The sequence below is a fragment of the Halictus rubicundus genome, chromosome 8, assembly GCF_050948215.1.
Source record: "Halictus rubicundus isolate RS-2024b chromosome 8, iyHalRubi1_principal, whole genome shotgun sequence".
Taxonomy (NCBI): domain Eukaryota; kingdom Metazoa; phylum Arthropoda; class Insecta; order Hymenoptera; family Halictidae; genus Halictus; species Halictus rubicundus.
The window spans coordinates 5663782-5686484 of record NC_135156.1 but is presented as its reverse complement, the minus strand read 5'-3'; the positions used below and the strand labels follow the sequence as shown (position 1 = coordinate 5686484).

General features: G+C 36.7%; 2 protein-coding genes across 3 annotated transcripts in view; one reads left to right on the top strand and one right to left on the bottom strand.

The window, feature by feature from the left end:
- Nachralpha4 (nicotinic acetylcholine receptor alpha4) overlaps window positions 1–22703 on the top strand; it is a 192867-nt gene that overhangs the window by 81178 nt on the left and 88986 nt on the right. The window contains exon 4 of the mRNA XM_076792275.1: window positions 4224–4333. Coding sequence (XP_076648390.1) covers window positions 4224–4333 — 110 coding nt within the window. The remainder of the gene's footprint in view (window positions 1–4223; window positions 4334–22703) is intronic.
- On the bottom strand, window positions 9139–12119 carry LOC143356525 (uncharacterized). 2 transcript variants are annotated; one of them, XM_076792282.1, is made up of 3 exons: window positions 11956–12119; window positions 10776–11301; window positions 9139–9572 (listed from the first exon to the last, which is right to left on the bottom strand). In XM_076792282.1, the coding sequence occupies exons 2-3, from the start codon at window positions 11108–11110 to the stop codon at window positions 9353–9355; spliced, it is 555 nt and encodes a 184-aa protein (XP_076648397.1). In that variant the 5' UTR covers window positions 11111–11301; window positions 11956–12119; the 3' UTR covers window positions 9139–9352. The 2 variants fall into 2 exon arrangements, with proteins under 2 accessions (XP_076648397.1, XP_076648398.1); XM_076792283.1 differs by lacking the exon at window positions 11956–12119 and having other exon boundaries at window positions 10776–11368.

The following is a 22703-nucleotide window of genomic DNA, read 5'->3' as shown; positions in this document are numbered from 1 at the left end:
ACAGTATTTCAAATATGCTTTCTCTAATATTCGAAAGGAAAAGGACGTCAAAATCGTATAAATCCTGAAATTTTATTGCTTGTTACTAACGGAGAGAATCGAATAATGAATGACGACGGTTTTCGAAGTATGAACCGGAGATAACGAGGTTCCAATGGGAAAAAGAACAGAGAGAAAGAAAGACAAGCAGTCTGATGGGAAGAGAGGGTAGAAACTGATAGTGGAAAAGGTAGCGGAGATAGAAAGTAGAAAGAGAGACGTGTCCGTGGATAGAAAGGCGATCGGTGTGCTACTATTGTTATCAATTTACTTCCGATATATTGACTGGTCTCTAAAATGGACGCTCTTATCGATACGTGATTGTGAATCTCCACGGTTGGAACTAACCTCTTTGAGCAATCGATTCTATCACCTGTCGGCCACAGATACGTCTACATGTTCCAGGAAACGTATCAGAGATTTTAGGAGGTATCAATTTGAATTCCTAGCTAAATGTAATGGAAACTGGTTCGATGAGTAATTCCTGGATGTCTGGAATGAACAAAAGAAAGTTCAACGTTCGAACTCACATCCCCTGGGATTAAAACTTATGAAAACTGATCTGATAATTTGTAATGAAATAAGAATGTTCCGCGGAGAACTAATTCAATACAGAAGGCTTTAAACTTGAACTACACTAGCTAAAAAATAGGAAAATAGTACTACTTCGAGAATGATTGTTAACGTTTTCGACCTTGTCTGCATCCTCAAGAATATTTTAAGTGAATTGATTGAATGAATTTTAAGACGCGATGACAGCCATTTTAAAACATGGTTCCAACAAGTTAAAACTTTCAAAGAGTTGAAACTTCTGTTACAACCTCTTAAAACCTTACTCCTCATAAAACTGCAGAAAGATCAACTTTTTTTCAAACTTCCAGATTGGAATACCCGTCTAAGTACCTTATGAACATGGGCGTCACGAGAATGGATTATTCAAAGGGTGGTAAATGGAAGAAAATTCGAATTTAGATGAAAAGTTGAGATTAACAAAATTGACGTTAAGCGGAAGGTTATAACTACCCCGAAACATAGACTTCAGCGATTCACTGGAAAAAAAGTCACCTGCAAAAAAAAAAGAACAATGAGAACTGAAACTCGCAGAAACGATAGAAAGTTCGACAACATTCAAAGCTTCTAAAAAATTCTGTGACGCTTTGTGAAGAAATGTAGATACAATGGTATAGGAGAGAATTGAATAAATGCAATTAAAACTTTAAACAAGGAAAATTCGTTCTTTAGACCTAACTTTTGGAAATAATGTCACAACCGTGAAAAACCACCAGTACCAAAGTTACAGAAAATGAATAAAATTTTATATTAGCCCTTAGTACTCGAATGCCAACTGTAAGGTACCACTAAAAATTGTTGTATCATTATTGAAAATATTTTTTACGTTAATAAATTTGTTTGTATTTAATAAATTACTATACATCTTAGTGTTGTACGAGTACATTGCATCATTCTCGTATGTATAACATGAAAAAAAAAATATATAGAAGGGAAATATTCTAGGTCGGAAGAAATGTTTCGTTTTGGAGCTAAAATAGCTTCGAGTGCAAAGGGTTAACCTGCGAATGAAAGTTAAGTGGCATTTATTATAAGGTTATTATTAAAGTTTTTCGTTGGCGGGAAGGTTCAAAATCAGCCAAATTCTGGCAGCCATCTTTCTGCAAAACATTAAGTGTAGTTTAAGGTCGAATAGCAACTCAGACATACGTGTATAACTCCAGCGGGAAAGATGAACGGCGAAATTGCTGGCAGGGGAGGACGAGCTGGATAAATTGCACTCTCGCCTTGTAATGAGTTTATTCGGTTAAATGAATGAATGAAGCACGCTTGACTCTTCTGACCACAAGAAATTTTTCTCTTGGGCATTTCTGTGGTTAAATTGATTATGAGAACCCATCAGCGGGACTTACCCCTAAGAGCGGTACTTGCCCGTAAATAGCCTCTGCAAACTGGCACTGCGTCGAGCAGTTTGACAACTTTAGGAACGGGAGAGACACAGACAGGTAGCGTTTGAAACGATTGAAAATTTAAGCCGCTTCGAACTTGAAACCGCTTCGGTTGGCGCCCGCTTGTACGAACAGGCTCAAACAGGCTCAAACATGCTCAATCTTAACTCCTCGTCGCATTATTATGTTTGCAGCTACAATGATTAGAATCTCCTTCTTCTGTAGTAGAAAAAGAAAATCTATATTTAGTGTACAGTGACGAGCAAAAGTGTAAACACACTTCGCTAGTTTTACACAAAACGTGATAATACAACCTATTTTTCAATTGAATGATAAAGCTTAGGTAATAATAATTATATGGTGAATGTGATAAACAAAACATAACCTATCCGGATGTGACCTATCCGGTTTTTCACTGCGGCAAATTGCAGTAAAATGTGGTGAAAGTCACACGATGGTTGCAAGAATAAAGAAAACCTATGGTAGTGTGTCAACTTCTTCAAGAAACGGTAGGCCACAACTTGTTTCTGACAGAGCCGAACGTGAAATTGCACATCGTCTTCGGTCTGAAAGTCATAAAACTCCAAAAATCGCAGCTCAAGACGTTGGAGTAAATGCAAGTGAGTGGACCATTCGCCGCTCCTTAAAGAGAATTAGGTTAAAAGCGAAAGAAAAGAAACGCAAACCAGCTCTTTCAGACAAAAATATTAAACTACGAAAAAAATTTGCTCATACATACAAAGAGTGGACAACAGAAGATTGGAGAAGAGTGATATGGTCTGACGAAACAAAAATTAATAGATTTGAATCTGATGGAAGGTCATTGTACTGGACTTCATCCGAAAATAGTAATCAAGCAAGTAGCATAAAACAAACTATAAAGTTTGGGGGTGGCTCAATTATGTGTTGGGGTTGTTTTACTCATAAGGGTGTTGGTCCTTAGTTCGGATAGAAGGTATCATGTGCAAAGAGCATTATTTAAATATTTTGCAAAATAATTTACCTCCTGTTGTTAATTCTATTGAATTTGCTGAAGATGAAGTAGTATTTGAGCAAGACGGGGACCCTAAGCATACTGCAAAGATAGTAAAAACCTCGCTAGGAAATCAAAAGTTTTCTGTGATGAAGTGGCCAGCACAAAGTCCAGATATGAACCCAATCGAAAATTTGTAGCCAATTGTGAAAAGAAGGCTAGCAAAATATGACAATCCACCTTCAGTTCATGTTCTTCATGAATTGTGGAAAAGGACAGAACAAGAATTGTACAACATCGGGCCGGAAATGATTAAAAATTTAATAGATAGTATGCCATGCAGGCTAGAAGCAGTATAAAAAAGTAAAGGAAAATGGACAAAATATTAATTTAAAGCTTTATTTCGACGAGCACAATTAAAGTGCAAAACTGTAAAAATTGTTTTCAATCCCTATTTTCGACAAATATTCCATATATTCTTAATATTAACGAAAATAAACTGCTGTGTTTTGTTTATCCTATTCACTTTGTAATTACTAGTAACAATTATTAGTACAATTGAAAAATAGGTTGTAGTATCACGTTTTAATGTAAAACTAGCAAAGTGTGTTTGCACTTTTGCTCGTCACTGTACGTCTACAGTTATTTTACTGCTGTAATGTTGATAGCAGAAGAATTACATTTTATTTCGATTTAAAAGAAACAATTTGTTTCGTCCAAGAAGAAAAGAGTTCCCTTATCTTTTGAACGAGAAATTACAGTGAAAACTTGATCTAAGAGCAACTGAGCTGACTACTCAGTACGCAACTACTCGTATGACTATCATTACTTGGCGCGAACGTCGAACAACACACAAATTCCGATAAGGTCACCTATAAGGTGACCGTTTGTTGCCCCGAATGTTTACAGTCGCTCTGACTGCTTCTTGCTCCGAACGATTAGAAAATCTAAGTGGGCAGTCATGTCTAAATCGAGCTGACCGTTTGTTGCCCTGATCTCTTTATATGTATATCGGCTGGGACTTTTATCGGTTAGGCACTTGGGACAAATATCGAGTAAAATCGGTAGTAGCCTTACACGATCTATGTCACAGCACGGATACGAGCATGGGGCTTTGATCAAGACTTACTGTACAATAGAATGTTCAATGCATACACACGCGCAAACAATTTAATCGAAATTTTGAACAAACTTCTATTCGTAGAAAAACGAATTAATAATATGGTCATATTTTTTGTGTTGGTTGTTTCAAGTCATGGTACGATTACAAGCTGCGATGGGAGCCAAAGGAATATGGAGGTGTCCACATGCTTCACGTGCCGTCCGATCACATATGGCGGCCCGACATAGTCCTCTACAACAAGTGAGTCTGCTTGCTCCTCTTCGTTCTATATTCTAATTACATCTTCTATAGTTTCACCTTACATCTATACATATGGTAGTGGCATTGCATGTTGTCAACGAAGATAATGGCGCGTGGACATTAATTTCTCTCTAAAAAAAAAAAAACAAACTAACGTGTCTTATACTAATACTATCAGAACACTATAGTTGAAATGAAATAGTCTTCATCTCATGTTCCACACTAACTCGGGATAGATTAAAATTAACATATATCAACGTAGGATTTCTGTGACACTTACATTTCATACAAGAGAGGCATATATGTAAATATTAATGAAATTTATTTACGATATCAACCAGATTATTATTTTGATTAATGGTTAGGGTTACGTTTAATTGTCATTGTAGTTGACATTTACTATACTTAAAGTTAATAGTAATTTAAATACGTTCTCATAAAAGTATTTTCTAGTTTCTTAAAAATAAAAACATTTATTTACCGACCATATATTTTTTATGCTGCTGTGAGCGTGTTTCCCCTGAAGCCTCTAATACACGATGATGTGCAAGCAAATCCTCTTTATATTTTTATAAATAAACGAAATAAGAAATGAGTGTCCACTCGACTAAACGAGAGAGGTACCATCGTCGTGCATATTGCATTTCAAAGTAGAACAGTCTATTTGATGTCAAAGTGCATCTCATATCGCGACGACGTTGCGAAAGTTACGGAAAAATGTGAGATGGTGTCGACGTAGTGATTCGAAATTCAACTTCCAATTTTTCCAAATGGGGGATGAAGTTTACTACCGTTCATCGATTTCTTAATTTTTTTTTTTAATTATCTCAATCTATATTTGTAATATCGTTTTTGTTTATTCATTTAATTGGCTGACAAATTAATCATTGGGATTTGAATATTTTCGAGGTGAAATAGAATAATACGATTTAGGTTAAAGATGTGAATATCCGCGAAATAACCAATAATACGGTTTTATCGTGAATGGTTTCGGTATCCGTATTATAATGATTATTGATAGTGCATAAATAGAGGAATGATACGATACAAAGAACATTATAACACGTTGATAATGATTTAAATATTTAACCAATAATTTAGTGTCAGGATTAAATGTTAGCTATATTCAAACAATTACTAAATACTAAATTAATAAACATTGCTTTTCACAATATTTAAACATTCCGTTTTTTCCAATTCTTATAGAATCTTGCTAGTTAACTCTGATAAATGCAAGAATGCCCCGGAGGAATGATTTCGTTGTTTTCGGGATTTTATTGTGATAATCGTACCTAGTTACTATAATCATTGAGTGTCATTGTACAGATTGTCGCATCTAGCGGCTCGTATCGATCATTATTTTCTCATTAGCCCGATATTTATGTAGGTCGAGAACATCTCCATTATGCAGTTATCACCGCTATCTGTGCACTGCCATCTGGGAAATACGGATATCGTGTACAGGTTGATTCGCCTAATCTAACCTCGAATTACTTATAAAATATTGGCTGTCCATATATGGTTTCTATCAAACTTTTGAAACGAATCATCTTATATCGAAGGTACTTCAAACATTGCTTAATATTTTTATGAATAAAGGACATACAAAATATACGTACTAATCTTGACTATTAGCCATGTGACACCTCTTCCACATACGAAAAATTGGAAATGCAGAAAGGACACAGTAAATTAATCTGCGGCGATAACTGTGCGTAATAACGATTGAAACAAGATGATACAATAATATTGACGATGAGCAGATTCGAGAAGCGATTCGAGATCAATTTGTCTGAATCAACATGCACGACCTTCGCATAATAGATTTAAATTCGTATGATTTAGCGGGCAAATATTTGCAGCAAATATCGCAAAAAAGAGGGAGAAAAAAATAAGAAAAAACAACGAGGAGGCGAAAATAAATCCAGATTGGACTGAGCGCAGCCCTAGTTTCAGCTTTCACAAATTTCTTCCACCCTCCGCACATATTTGCGTAACTTTTGGCCCATTCGCCGACGAAAACGAGCGAGAGCCAATAAAAAGTCATCCCTGGCTCCTGTTCAGTGAAGGCTGGCTGTTGATGTAGTCACCGGATAGATTATTATTCATATCGCATGAAACATGGGCGCTGCGGCGAATGTTCGTGTGAATGATTCTTGACGAACGAGTTGAGGTTACGGGTCAAATGAATTCTCACGGTCAAATTGCGAATTTCATGATCTCCTTTGAACGGCAACTTCCGACATCATGACTGAAAACACGAAACGCCAACCTACATTTCACAGAAATTGTATTTCCGTTAATTATAGTGAATAGGTATGCCCTCTTTAATCTTCAATTCGTTCACATGCTCGGACTATTCGCGAACGATTATTGAACTCTGGAATACCACCCGAATCTGTAAGTCACGTGGGTTCTTATTTCGATCTTTAATACAATTTCAACTTATTTAACAGTACGATACTTGTCGGAATAATTGGACATTTAAGTCGGAATAATTAACATTTGATACACCCAATTTAATGAAATGTCTAGTGCACCTAAATGAGGTATTTTAAGAATTTCAAATCTTATGAATTTTGGTACGTTGATAATTAATAATTGAGTTACAAGTGGAAAATAACTCGTACCAAAATTTCATGATTCTTATGAGTAATATAATTATACGTACCAAGACTGCCGACTACGAGATACCTCGTCGTTTCCGCTACAAGTTTAGATTGATTGTAATTGATAGTAATTTGTTTTCATTTTTTCTTCTTTAACATCGCACCGACATCTTAGTCATTAACGACGACTGTGTGTTTATTAGAAAGGATGAACGAAAAGTTTAATAAAATCTTGGCGCCCAGGGCAAGACGTTCTGCCTGGCAATGAATGGGTTTAATACTTAAATCACGCTTCGATCTCAATTTTTCAAATAAATCCAAATAATTCAAGTAAATCTTGTTCAGTTTGACAAGTACTATCACAATAACAAAAACTTAATACCATTTAAAAAGAAATGGTGTGTGCGCTGTTCTTCCCTCTGTCAGTTGCTCCTAAAAAATACAATGCGTACTGAAAGATTGCATTGGACAATTTAGAGCATTGAACAATTTATTTTAAAAAGAAAACGAGATATTCAGAAATCAATTTGTAACACTATTTCGCACACCCTGTATGTCGAATATGGCATAGAGTAGTGGACTCGTCTTAATGTTACAGCTAATGCGTGATTAAATTATTTCGCGTCTCGGCGCTCATAAATTTTTTCGTACAATATGTAAGAATAAAGTTTCATCTTCTTGGTATCATATTTCTCCCCCGATGATCGAGGAACAGCCACCCGGTTGCTCTACTTAAACCCCTCTGGCAACAGATTCCCCGTCTCTCTGCTAACTTGATTTCTCGCGGTTCCATTAGTCTCCTTCTTGCTTTTCTTTTTTTGCTTCCGACGTTTTCGTTCCTTATTTCTGACTTCCCCTCTATTTGTCTCTGTTCTGCCCACTGGAGCGTGGCTCGTTTATCCAGTTTTCCTCATTTTTTCCCCTAGCCTGTGACTTGTTCGTTGCTCTCAAAGACAGCGATTTATTGCGCTCCATCGATTGATATCGATTTAAGAAACGAATGGGAACGAGGAAAGTGAAATCGACGTCGACGAACGACCGTTATGAGTTTGGACTTATTCGATGATAGGAACGAGAAAGGAAGATGGCGCCACGAACGTTAAGAATTGCGTGGAAATATTATTCTCAGTTACACCGCCTGATTAAAAATACCGAAGAAAATCAGTCTTGTTCGTACATAAGCGATCCTATAAACGCCCTTTTCTGAAAAAGTTTAAGGAATTACCAACGTGGCACCCAAAGTGCTGACAATAGTATAGGTTACTGATAATAAATAATTAGCCACGAGAAGTTTTCAACTAGCCTATGTATACTGCAATAATCCTTATAATTTGTTTCTAACAATATTATACACAAGGACACGCACGCGTGATCAACAGCAAAGTGGAATTTAGTTTCAAATGCGCACTATTTCTACTCCATCGTGACGCCTATTTCGAGTGTATAATTAATTAAATTATTTGACATTTCGTTGATTGAACTGCAACGAGAAATCGTGAGAATTTCATGATCCTTGTTTATACTGAAATATCTAGAATACCTTAGTGCTAGGGTAATATTATTATCAAAATTCTTGGTGCCTGGAGTGCAAAGGTATCATTTCGCTTTAATTAAAATGTTACGTGTTGTTTGTTATGGACGAGAGAAACAATTAAGAAAATTCATAGCCGGTTCGAGACGAAGATGTTTCAGACGGCACAGTTTGTCCGTCCGCACGGGTTCCCTATCAAAATCAATGTTCCGTTAAATGAAATGGCGGCTTGAAAAGCAGCCGTAAAGGCTGTTTGTATTATACACGGGAGACACGGCGAGACTATATAGCTGAACAGGGCGTCTATCAGGGATGCTCCAAACGCGTCCTAAGCCCCTGTGTCATGTATTAACGTAATATAATGTGCCGCCATAACGTTGCCCTGCGTACAAACGCGAGATTGCTGCTACGATCGCTGCCACCAAGTTTTAGAACAGATTATAAACTTTAATCTACATAATTTTTTCAAGATGGAATGGAAATGAGACTTTGTAATCTCTCCAAGTATACGATTTTGCTATGGATTCGCATAGATGCACACGATACGCGACGTTGCACCGAGTATACAGGGATTGTTGCAAGAGACAGGGGTTAGATCAAATTATAATTCTTTATTTAATAATTTTAACAAAATGGAAATACCTTGATGTTCTTAAATGCTTTGAATCATTTTGTTGCTTTAAATTTCACCTACTCACACAAAGAATATTGTATATTAAATATGAAACACCATATATGTTTACCATATTGTTGCAACGAATACATTGCTCATATTTCTGTTTTTGCGATTATAATTGATACGAGTAGGAAGTATTTACTATTCCAGAGATATTAGCTTTTTAATTGCCGTGTTGGTTGTTAGATTTCTGCAATTTCTTGTTAAAAAAATGTCCGCGATGCTTTGAACGCGCAAGGAAAGATCACGGTCAAGCTTTTGTTAACATTCAAGCTACCTTCAGATTCATTGCCTGTGTTTCGTTCATTTTCGACGCAAGACGTCGACCTGTAGGATTTGCTGTACATTTCGCTGTCGCTATACCGTTTTAAAGAGATCCGTGTCCACCAAGTGCCTCGAACATCGCTATCAATGACCTGAGACCTGCACAAAACAAGCAATTTATTTCCAAACTAAATGTCCACTTAATTTCTACAAATATTCTTATAATTTCGTCGAAATATGTGTTTTAGTCAATTTAATGATTCTTAAAATGTATGAAAAAGAATGCTATATTTGTCAAAATACACATGACCGACGTATGCCATGAACTGTACAACGAATAACATACCTCGTATGTCAATAAGGTCTTTCGCTTTTGGAATATAACATTAAAATCACTGACAATGAGTACGAACTTTACCACAGGAAACCAGAAATTTTTTATTTTTTTCATATAATCCTGTAGATTTTAGCGAAAAAGTGCCGAAAATCCAAGTTTCAATGTTAGGAAATCATTAGTTTAAAAGTTATGCGTGAGTAAATATGTGCGATTTTCAGTGTTTTTGACAGGTAAGGGCGCCGCCATGTTGGTATGTTGTGACCGTCGCGCGTCGCTTAACGAGCGAGGCCGCTAGATGGCAGCACGGGAACGACTTTTATAAAGGGTTTAAATAAAGACCTTTTACTGCTTTCTTGAACGGAAGCATTTAACTGCAATTATCGACAGTCTTACCGTAACAGGGTTAACCCTTGGATGACGGAACTTGGATCCATTTTGACACAGAGTTAGAAACGTTCAATATAAATTCTTACTTTTTACTAGCCATTTATATCACGTCCAAGAATAAGAAAATTAACGTTGATCTCAAATAAATAGGAATTTGAAATTGTTACATAAAAGGAGATCTTTAACCCTTTCCACTCGAAGCTATTTTAACTCCAAAGCGAAACATTTCTTCCGATTTAGAATATTTCCCTTCTATATATATTTTTTTCATGTTGTAGTTACGAAAATGGTGCAATTTACTCGTCCAATACTGAAGTGTTTAGTAATTTATGGGATACAAACAAATTTAATAATGTAAAAAATATTTTGAATAATGATGCAGCAATTTTTAGTGGCGCTTTACAGTCGCCATTCGAGTGCTAAGGGTTAAGCTTCCCTTTGATACATCACGCTCATTGAAAATCCTAAGTAAAGACTTTCGATAGATGAAGTGTTAAGAAATTCGTATTCAAGGAGTGTAGTCTTCATTATTAAGAAAAAATGTTCGACTATGATATCAGTTATAGAGAGCGAAGGAAAAAATGTTCGCATGAATTCTATTTGAAGTGAAAAGCGTTTGAAAGTGTAGTGGAACGTACCTGGGTCTTGGTAGCGATCGAGCGAGTCTGGTATTCCTCGAGTTAGGTCTTTCCAGTGTTAAACCGTCTGCATTATTCTGCTGCGGAGTCTTCGTAGCGCATGGACAAGCCGGACGCTTGATTCTCCATGGGCCGAGATCCTCGATCGAGTGAATCGTATTCTGGAAGGCCTGCAGGGATTTGACGAACCTGGACCTTACTCTGTTGAGGTCAGCAGAGCAGATTGCCTCGAGGTCGTAAATTTTCCTCCTATACGAGCCCAGGGTTCGCGTTGAAAGACGGTGTTCGAACGAGTTCAGCTCGTCTTGTAGATCGTCGATGGTCCTTTGATACATCCGTGTCCCAAGGCATGCTAGATAGCTTGTCTTCGACGTGTCCTGATGAACGTTTCGATACGGATTACAGGCCGACCGACGACTAACGAGCTACCAACTTACTCCCGTTGAGCACGCCGACTGGTATAATTTCAGAGGGTTACATGGATTCCGTGTATGCCTACCCGGGAAGCAGGTCTGCCTCCTGTGATCTAAGGACAATTGTTTCATTGAGTTTTGCGCGCACGGGAAACTGCTCATTGTGCTTCGCCGTATAATTTTGCACCGGCGATTTTGATTCCCGTTAAACCCACAGTCTAAACGCACAGCGATTAAACGAAAGGATACCAGTGCTTGTAGAATAATGAAATGATGAGAAAGTGCTACTACATACACATTATTGTTAATTATACTACATAATTATCATAATAATGTCCAATTGCCTACAATTTTGATAGCTTCGATAGTTCAAATGTTTAAATATTTACTTCATGATCAATATTTTGTATCAAATGATTACTATTTATTGAATAGTGAATTTAATAAATATGAATAAATATGAACTGCAAACAGTAAAATACTTTTGTTTTGTTAAGTTAGGTATCGCTTTCACTTTAAAATTGGTATTGCAGTTTAAATTGTTATTAAACTTTTCAAATTATATTACATAAATCAGTGTAGGCGAACCTTGTCTAATTTTAGGTTAAGAGGCTTTTCTCTGTCTTTAATGATTTATAATTTTGTAAATCGTTGATCCAACCACTTTTCTCTGTTAGATATCTTATGCAATTAATATTCGCTAATTCTCAAGGAATGGGTAATGAAAAGGAGTAAAATTATGTAACCTGTCAATCTATTGTAATTACATGGTAACTTCACAAACTTTTGCAGTTTCGTCATTTGAATTTCCTGATGAAGATTTAGTCTCTCGTCCTTCAGATCTCTTTTAAGGTTTCGAAGCACAGAACGGAGCTTTTCAATTCGTGAAATCAAAGGTTCATTGGATTCGAGGTTATTCGACATTATACGATCGATGCTGTCCATTTTTCGTTATATTTTACGCGGGAGATGTACAAATTCGTCGAATTTATTCAAAATATGAAAGCATTTTGATGGGATCTACCATTGAATTCGTTTCATGTTGCCACTTGAAATGTTATTGAACCCCTTCATTACGTACTTGACACGTTTGCGCAATGATTAATAGCATTTTAAACGTATGTAGTACACATAAAGTATTATGGCGGGTACATATGTATGTAAACACATCGTATTCGTGGAATTATTCAGGTTAATATTAAGTATTATATATCTATACAGCAGACACAATGTGAAAGCAAAATTTCAGAAACATACTGTTAATGAGTATAATCCAGACGTACACTTCAAACTGACTTTACTGGCATAAAATAAACTTGAATGAGGAAATTATCTATTTCGAAGGAACATGGATAAAGGAACGCCTTTCGAAGATTAGATTAAGACTTTGTGGCAAGTACATATTCGTTTATTGTTCTTAAAAATAAAATTAATATTTGCTGAAAAATATAACATTTTGTATATGTATTGATTTTACGAAAATATTTAAGATCGTGCAGTATAGAGAACAGAGGATCATTATTAGAGAGTTAAGGAACGGATCTACTAGCAAACAGTGTACTAATAAACAGTTTTAAGCGTTCGAACTTTCTCGATTTATTTCGAATATCCCGCCGCGCCGTAGTTTTCACAGCAACTAAAATTCCCGTCGAACTCATTTCGAATTCAGTCGATTATGTAGCGCCCAACTTCTCGTAAAACTTTTCGCGAACCCGACTAGGAAGTTCGAGGCATCGATTGGTGGCTAATTACGCCATCGAAAATTCCCTCGCAATAATTAGAGCCCGAACAATCGTTGTTTAACAGGTGGTGGGCATGTTATCCCAAAAATGAGAAAAATTAACTGTTGTTAACGTCGATTTCTTGCAATTTCTTATCCTCTCTCTGCCAGTACCGGATTAGTCACGTGATATTGTGACACATGCATAACCTTAGACTATACATATATATTTATAGACATAGGTATAGGATATGCACAGAACGCAGTGTTCTAAGACAACGGAGTACTGATGCCAACAACTGACGTCTCAAGATAATTCAAAATGGTGGATAATCTATTCGAAACATATTAAGGGTACCCATAAGTAATCAATTATTTTCAAAGAATTTGTTTTGCCTTTAGTTCTGTACCGATCGTTGAAGAGGAAACACGTATTCTTTTACAGTTTTCGGTAAAGCAGCATGTGTTAAAAATATTCTAAAAAGTATAATTTTTTTACAACCCTGTAATAAAATGGCGGCGTCCGTACCTTCCGAGGATCATATTCGTCATTGTATACTTTTTCATTTTCATGCGGGATTTAATGCAATGTTTATGGAGATGTATTGAAGGTCAACAAGTGTCAACGCTGGTTCAGAAGGTTTGCTGCTGGTGATTATGATCTCTCTGATAGGCCTCGAAGTGGACGACCAGTTGAATTTGATAATGACACCCTAAAATCTCTAGTGGAAGCTGATCCAAAAGAATACAAGAATTATCGAGAAGCCTTGGGTCCATATGGTCAACTATACAAAGGCACCTACACGAAATGGGAAAGGCATATAGGCAACGAATATGTGTACCGCATCAATTATCTGAGACCAACGAGAATATTCGTCGATCAATTTGCACTTCATTGCTATCCAGATTTCGTAGAGATCCATTTCTTAGCAGAATCGTTGCCGGAGATGAAAAATGGATTCTTTATGATAACATAAAGCGTTCCAAGCAATGGCTTTCTGCAAATCAAACCGCAATATCAACCCCTAAATCTAGCGTATCACTTAGAAAGGTGTTACAGTGCATTTGGTGGGACTGTCGTGACATAATTGACTTTGAGTTGTTGAAACCTGGAGAAACAGTTACTGCTGAGTTGTATTGTCAGCAATTACAACGGTTGTATTCAGAACTATTGAAAAAGAGGGCATCTTTAGTCCACAGAAAAGGTGTAATAGTGCAAATTGACAATGTCCGGCCTCATACAGCGAAACTCATTCAGGAAAAAATCAAAGAATTGCAATGGGAAGTTTTACCGCACCCCCCGTACTCACCGGATATTGCTCCCTCTGACTATCATCTTTTCAGATCTCTGGAGTATTATTTAAGAAATAAAACATTCACTTCTGTAGAAGATGCAAGGAGGCACCTTGAGTCATATTTTGCTTCACGAACCCTGGATTTCTATAAGAGGGGGATTGAAAATTTGCAGGAAAGATGGCAAACTGTCCTTGATAACGATGGAGATTATATAATAAATTAAGAAATAAAAACCTGAATTTACTACAAAGTTTGTTTTAGATTTCAAAATAATTGATTACTTATGGGTCCCCCTAATATATTGTTCTTAGTATTCTTTTTTACGTAAAAAGGGAAGTTAGAGTGGGGACACATGTCTTAATCTGACGACGCTGTATACTGTCGTACGATACGACCGCGTCGTACTACAAATTGTACATCGGCAGCGCAAACGTTGTAACTGTCGCTCAAATGGTCGACGCAACTTACGTCGTAGAATCAGTCGTACGATAAATCGTATCGTCAGCCGGCCGTTTCATAAAGGAACCAGTTCCTGACAGTGGTAGACGCTTAATCGACCACGGAAAGCTCGAAAACGGCCCGCCGAGAAATAAAAAGGACAACGGCGAAAGTGGAGCGTGGAACGATAGCTCGCGAGTCATTTTCATCTCGCTAATGCATGCAAGGAGGTTCCAGAGGTGTTCGTCTTCTGTGGAGGCGGTGACGACAACGATGACGATGACGATGAAAAGAAAAACTAGACTTTAATTAAACCGACCGCAATTCCTCGTTCCTTTTTTTCATTCGCCTACACCTTTCGCATTTCGCGATTTCTTAACTATAATTAAGTAGATGCTCTCGATTTGAATAAGAGCAAGATAACTCCGTAATGAAGAGTAAGATAAACGAAATACTTTGTATATTTTACATTTGCAACATTTAAACGACGCGAGTAGAATAGGGACTGTTTGCGAGATTTAAGAGACCAAAACACGTTTCATGTCGTGAGAACCGAACATTTAGGTACATATGAAAACTTTATTTCGTCCTTTCTGCGGTGAGCTCAGGTTAACTTTTTTTACAGTAGTTCAGATACTGATAACGATGTTCGAATGATTATTGACCGAATTATTCTTTCTATGCGTCGAATTTGTTTTACCTCTTTTCTTTCTTTCAAATCAGCATACGAAAGACGATTATGTAAATGTAATATACAATATAATATAAATATGATATAAGTATAATATATAAATAATATAAATATAATACAATATAGTATGATATTGTTTCTGTTGGAATTTATTTCATAAACAGAACAAAATGAATCTGTTATTTCTTTAGAAGGAAGGATCGTTTGAATCGGCTTTTGATATACATTGTATCTGCAGTTAATATACATTGTATGTTGTCCCCGGCATGGAACCCTCAATCCTCTGATGTTCATATTGAACTGTTGCTCCTCTGTTTCGTTTTCTTGTTTCATTCGCGACGTTTCTCTCAAACCGTAAACACGTGTCTGACGACGTGCTATTAGAGAATTTGTTGAAATATAATCTCTATTCCGTGTGCTATAAAAGAGTGTGCTTTCTTTATATATATACCCATATCCCATTAGTTTCTATTTATTCGTGTATTTTAAGTTTCGTCTACACACGCATTTACAGTAATTAGAAAACATAGATGAAAAGTGTATTCGACGAATATTCGTGTTTGGTTAACCAGACGGCGAAGTTGTATACGACAAGCATTTAATCACTTCTTTCTCCGGTGTACCATGATTTTAGAAACAATCTCTGTAAGATAAATGTTTTCCGAACTTCATCTCATTACGAAGTTTCACAGGAACTCCAACATAACACTTCGTCCTACCTTCTTATTACATTCCGCGTTTTAAAACTCGGAGATAGTTTCAGAATCAGTAGTAGTGGTGACGAGATGAAGAATGGAGGAACCAGGTTTATACAGGGTGAGCTAAAACAATATTTTTCAGAATCGTAACAGATGTCGATTTAACAGTTTATATAATTTTTTAATCCTTTGCACTGCGATTATCTTTACATCTTCAACACTTAATTAAACGGGGAAAAAATCGTACCTCAATTTTTAAGTTTTCATTGTGAAGAGAAAGCTTCAATCTTCAAGTGGTGTTTTCAGACACAGAAACAAATTGTTCAAAGTTTTCGTAGACGTTCGAATGTATATCATTTTTGAGAAAAAAAAACACGTCTTCGATTTCTCGCCCTCTACGATTACGAGCTTGTGTTCTATTTTCGAATCGTGCAGGAACTTTTGAAATCATCTAACATTTCATCGTAGCAGACTCTCTATTTCCCATGGCGTATATTCCTGTGACTTTGATCCGCAGAATCAAAAGTTTCAGTGCCATTTCGAGTGGTACGAGGATACCCTACAAGGCGCAACGGCAAGAACATTCCCGCGGACGAATAAATGGAATCAAATAAAATTTCAGTCATTTGATCGATTCTTTGTACCTACACGAAGTTCGATAATTCAACCAAACTCGGAAATTGATAAGGCTAGCTGGAATAGCTTTTAATTAAGATCGTCCTGCTTTATTGTACTTTTATTTCTCATTTCCACGGACTTAAAGACGGGAGACGCTCACACCGGCGAACGCTATAAGGATTTGCTTTTTTTTCAAGTGCTTCCTGAATCCTGAAGGAGGCAACTTCTGCGAGAACTCTCTTAGACGCTTAACTTTAGCTTAATCTTCCGCAGTTAATTCGAATTCTACGAAGATCCTCTTACTTCGGATCATCGAGTTTGCCGTTAAGGCGTTCGATCGCTGTAAATTCTTTCCGTGTTTATCGTACGTATTCCTTTCTAAAATTATTAAAAACGTTCGATAAACGAATGTTTATAATCTCATAGCTCTTCTATTCTCTTCGTTCTTTTCTTTAAGTTTGATAATTTCATAATTCTCACATTTTCGTTGACTTCGACATGGGTGAAATAAATCGATTAATCGAACAACAATTTCTCACGGATAGAATAGTGCCGGTGCAATTTCAGACGGTTTACGTAGACGCCCGAAATAACCAACTCTAATCACTGTGTCCAGATTAATGGCAGTGTAGCAACGTTAGACTAGCCAAACGTCATCCTTTGACTCGCCGCCATCGCATCAATGAGGGCTAATGGCAATTTGCATTATTCGTGCAGAGCGAATTGATTAAACTTCCTCAAAGTAAAAACTTCTCCACTAGAGTTTCAATATTATGTTACTGTTAATGTTCCGCATATTTAAGAGCTTGTTAATGTGAAATTGACCGACAACGTGAAACCAAACTTCGCGCGAATAATTTCGACAAATTTTCTATTATCGATACTGAAGTACCCATAGCGAAATCAGAATGAAAATGACAAATACGAAATGATTTGCATAATAATTACTGATAAACTCACTTATTTCCGCATTTTGGTTTAAATTCATTAAAGGAATCTATAAAAATTGTTAGCTGTGAGATGTAAGCAAACAACTACTGTTTACACAATTACTTAACAACCACTATTTAAAGTGAGATCAAGTCGTACTTTTAGTCGAGATACCTTTTGTAGATAAAAAGTCAAAATCATGTTAAATTTTACTGTTATCATTTAGCATTTTTTGAACATTATTATAAATATTTAAATAGAAATAAATAAATTAATAATTAATAAATAAATATTTAATTTTTATTTTACCCTTAAACAACTGGACCACGATGGGGCTAATTAAAAGTATGGTCTAGCGTTATCGATACCAGAATAAAGCGTTACCAACACGTATGAAATGAACTATCCGCAACAGTTATGGATGCATGAAGATCCGCAATCTGGTTATTCGAAGTGGCAAGGTGCACGCTCAAAATTGCGTCACCAATATGCAGCTGATGTTGCAGTCACTGTGTTAACGATATCGAAGACGTCCAGTAACATATTATCTGTGAGATCGCATTTCAATCTGCAGGCGAGTATCCAGGCCAGTTGGCTCTTAATCGATATATAAGCGTTCCAGTATGACCTTTAAGCGGTCGGCTGAGCTTGTGTGCATTTTCGTATGCAGTCGGGGATGCGTGAAGGTGTTATCTTGCATTTCGTACGTGCGCCTGGCACCGGCACGTACCGTCAATCCGGGGCTACGGATTCTCGGAATAGTCACGAGGGGTTGCTCTTCCATCCTTGTCCATCTCTCGGCGTAATAATGCTGCCCACTGCCACCATCGACCTATCTGACAATCCACGGATTTATGAAGGATCGGGATTCAAACGTGTTAATTACGCTTCGTGCGAGCTGTCCTGAAAAATCATCGATTCGCACCCTCCACGCTTTAACCCCACTGCTCCTAAACGACTTCCCATTTGGGACTTTCAGCTAGATATTTTTCATGATCTTTGTAGTAGTGATGGGCCTTGAGCATGTTCAAGAGGTATCGATTCCTTGTGGCAAAGAATCATGGTATCGCAAGCATATATGATTCTCTGGGTATCAAAAAATATCGATCTCTAATGATAGTTGCTCAGAAACCTCGATCCTTTATAAGTACGTCTTTGATGGAATTGATATTGATACATTCACAATTCTGTATGTAACAGTGATTCTGCACTTCTCACAGTTTCCAACATGCCACCAAGTGTTTACATTTACTAAATACTGTAGGAGAGGCGTGAGGCAAGAGACGTGAGGTATGCTTGTGTGAGGTTCGTTAATCCTCCCAAGACATTTCTCTCTTACAATACATTCATTCGTCCAGCAACCATCAGTTGCGATACCATAGTATTCTGTGAGAACTCGACTAATTCACGTACAATTTTCCAGCAAAAATTCAAAAGATCATAAAAGATCATGGGTTTGGAATTACTTCAAACATAACGATGAAGGTTATGAATAATCTTACTTATATGCTAGTATTTCCAAACTGGTATTAATTAAGAAACAATTATATATTTTCATCGATACTTACCAAGACGAAGGGGGTATTGCAGGAACACTTTGTGCGGAATTAAGATTGCAACTAGATAAGTACCTTCATAACTATGAAATGAATAAAAAATACTCAATTTCAGCATTACTAGATCCGCGATTTCGAGAATTATCTTTCCAAAATGAAACATTCGCTACACAAACATGTAATGAATTAATTAATATAGCGACTCCATTGGAAACATCGATTACGGAATCTACAGCACATCGAAAGGAATTCCAAGAAACAGTAACGGGAGAAGGCCCCTCATTTTGGTCAATATTTGATATACAAGTACTTCAAAAAAATACAATCGCATGTAAAAGTGGTGTATCTGCAGAATTAAATAATTATATGAAAGAACCATATTTATCCAGACATGAAAATCCATTGATGTTTTGGAAAGATAATACATTAAAATATCCAATACTATAAAAACTTGCAAAGGAGTATCTTTGTGTTATGGTAACGTCTGTTCCTTCTGAAAGAGTATTCTCAAAGACTGGCGAAAGAATTAATAAAAAAAGAAATCGATTAAAAGACAATATAGTGAATAAAATATTGTTCCTAAATATGTAAAAAATAAATCCTTTATTACGTCTATTTCGTTTATTTTTGTTTCATCTACTTTTTTTTCTTGCCGAAATGTTCCAGTATTTCCACTCGCGGCAATTCTATACTCATGTCAGGTCCGAACTCACAATCTTTAAAGTATTGAGATATTTGAAGGAATCATTTGGAAATCGATACTTTTCGATACCTACAGTATTGTTTCGATACTTATGTATGCTCGACTCTAGTTCGAGTAGCATCGATACATTTATTGTTGGCGTGATACCAATACCACCCAATGCTCATTTTGGCACTACTCATATCAGATGTCAATGCCAAGCATTTAAATTTTTGATACCTATCAAACATTTCAAATAAGTACTTGGGTATCGAATTGCTTGAAACTTATGAGAAATATTAGTATCACGCCCATCACTACTTTGTAGTGTCTCTACTAACAATTGTACACACTAGCTGGTAGCCAATAACTCACGGCGTGAACACTATCGACTCTCTCGTTATACCCTAGAGTAAGGGACCGAATTACTGTGGGGCTAGCAATTACTGTGCCTATATTAATTATACGTAATTTTAAATCATAATGACTATTAAAAAAAGATATATAACACCTTATATTCCAAGTGTCTTTGGATTCCGTTACGCGCACTGCGAGAATAGGAGAAATACGTACACTCTTTCTTGCAAATCTAATGTGACTAACCGCATCGCCATTTTTTCGTCTCTCGAAAGATTCTACCGTCAAGTGTTTGCTCGCTAAAATTTTGTTTGGAAAGTCTGTTCTCGCCGGGGACAGTTCACAGAAGATTAAATTGTTACATTACGACCGAGGTGCAGTCTGACAGACTCCGTTCCACACTTATTAGCTTTCATTGTGTAAAATAAACAAACTATGCGGGGTTAAACTGCGTGAGTGAGTATATTGTAATTTTGTTGAAAGGTCGAGATAGAAATGCCTAGTTATATGTATATCTACGGACAAAAGAAAACAAAGGGAACGGGATCAGCGGAGTTTCCGCGACTCCACCACTCCAGCGAGGATTAAACATTCTTTCTCATTGTTAAAATGTGCCCATATGAAAAACGCACCGCATATAATATGAGCATTACGTATAACGTACGGGTGGATCAATTTTGTGCATACTTCACGTTTAAAAGATATTCATTTCGCGTTTAACATAATTAACGCTAGGTTTGCCGTCAAAATGACGGGTTCTAATGTTTTTAATTTCAAATTATCGAGATTTCAAAAATGCATCCATGAGGAATTATTCGAAAAATTTATTTCTTTGAAAACTCAATTGAGCCTTTCTTTTTGTTCTCTTAAAAACAACTTCACAGTTTCGTAAACTATTTTATTCCATATGTCTACGGGATTTGTGCAATTTTTCCATCTGTGCGTAATAATGAGTAAACAATGATGCGGGAAGGTGTGCGGCCCGTAATAAATTGAACTCGTGTAATCAGTTTTGAAATATTCGACAGAGTCGGATGCAGTGCACAAAAGTCGTTCTCGAAGGATTAAAAATGATACTTCATCGAATGTTAAAAATGGGGTCCGCTCCTATAATCCTGACGGCCCTACCACGAGGTTCCACTGAATCTGTAACATCTCTTCTAAAATTGAAAACGAAACGGCGTGTCGTCGCGCGTCGAGTGATATCGGAAGGAAAAAGAACTAGCAAGAGGAACCTCGGCTCCCATTGGAAGTTCACTCTCTTGCAGGACTGGCTGATCGGTCATTCGGAAAATCTCCGACTCTGAGTATTGGGACCTCCCCGAGTTCTTTGTCGATTCGATGCAGAAGTATTAGATCGTCGAACATAAAGTGGCCAACATTTTAATAACACGCTGCACTTTAAACCGTAGATATCCAAAGAAGAGTTAATCATTTTTGGAATGATGAATGGTCAAATCGCCCTCGTTCAAACTTTCCAAAACAAGACAAGATATCCTGAACAATAGTTTCGACACAGTAACCAATACAGAAAATGTAGTCGTTACATCGTTAAAAATATTTGGATTTCATCTCGAAATATTTTATTATTTTTACTTTAAATATTTTGCTGAAAATAATGATTCATATTCAACATTAATAGCCACTGAATTTTCAACTGAAAGAGGCGAATGCTTTTTTCAATATAATTTTTCCTAAAAAAAACATCTGTTCTATGGGCTGGTGTACGATTGTAGAGATCACGGTCGTCAGTGTGTAGTATGCACTGCAATTATCCGGTTCACAATTGTCCCCAGTGCTAAATACATACGCAACTGCGACTACCTCGTTGGCAAATGCCACCGTCTATTACACGCACCGCGATTGTCCCGTGTACAATTGTTAATTCCACATTCTGCGAGTTAACTGCGAACAGAATCGGTATTAAACTTTCAAGTATTCCTAGGCACAAAAGTTTAAGCCGCGGTCTGGAAATGAACGGTGTTTACCCTGCCCGAACCATTAACGTCAAACGGTGACGCGATACTAACAACTAACAACAAACTTTGTGCTCTCGATCGAGAGTGGTTTCGCAAAATAAATGTGGATAACGGTTTCGTGGTTCTTTGTGTCAAGAGTCAAGTGTGCTCGATATACGACGCACGATACGATCAAATGGAAATACGAGTTCTGGCGTACTGGCTGATTCACGTAACCGTAAGCATATCCATTTTCTGGTTAAAGTTAAAACAAAATGGAGGAGGAAAAACATGAACGGTTCGATACGGCCTACGTACTCGCGACAATATTTTTCTCGTAAGTGCAAGGATGCTTCAGTATTTTTTTTTAATGGAAGTCCTCCTTTTTCTCGGTCAAATTCTCACATTATTTTATGTAAAAAAAATGATAGGATGTTATGGACGAAAAATAACTAATTTAAGAGATATCTTTATTTTGTTTTATTTTTAGTTTTTCGTTTAATACGGATCGGTACACGAATCCATAATCAATTGCACGATCGCGTAATTTAAAAAATAGCGGTGAAAGCTT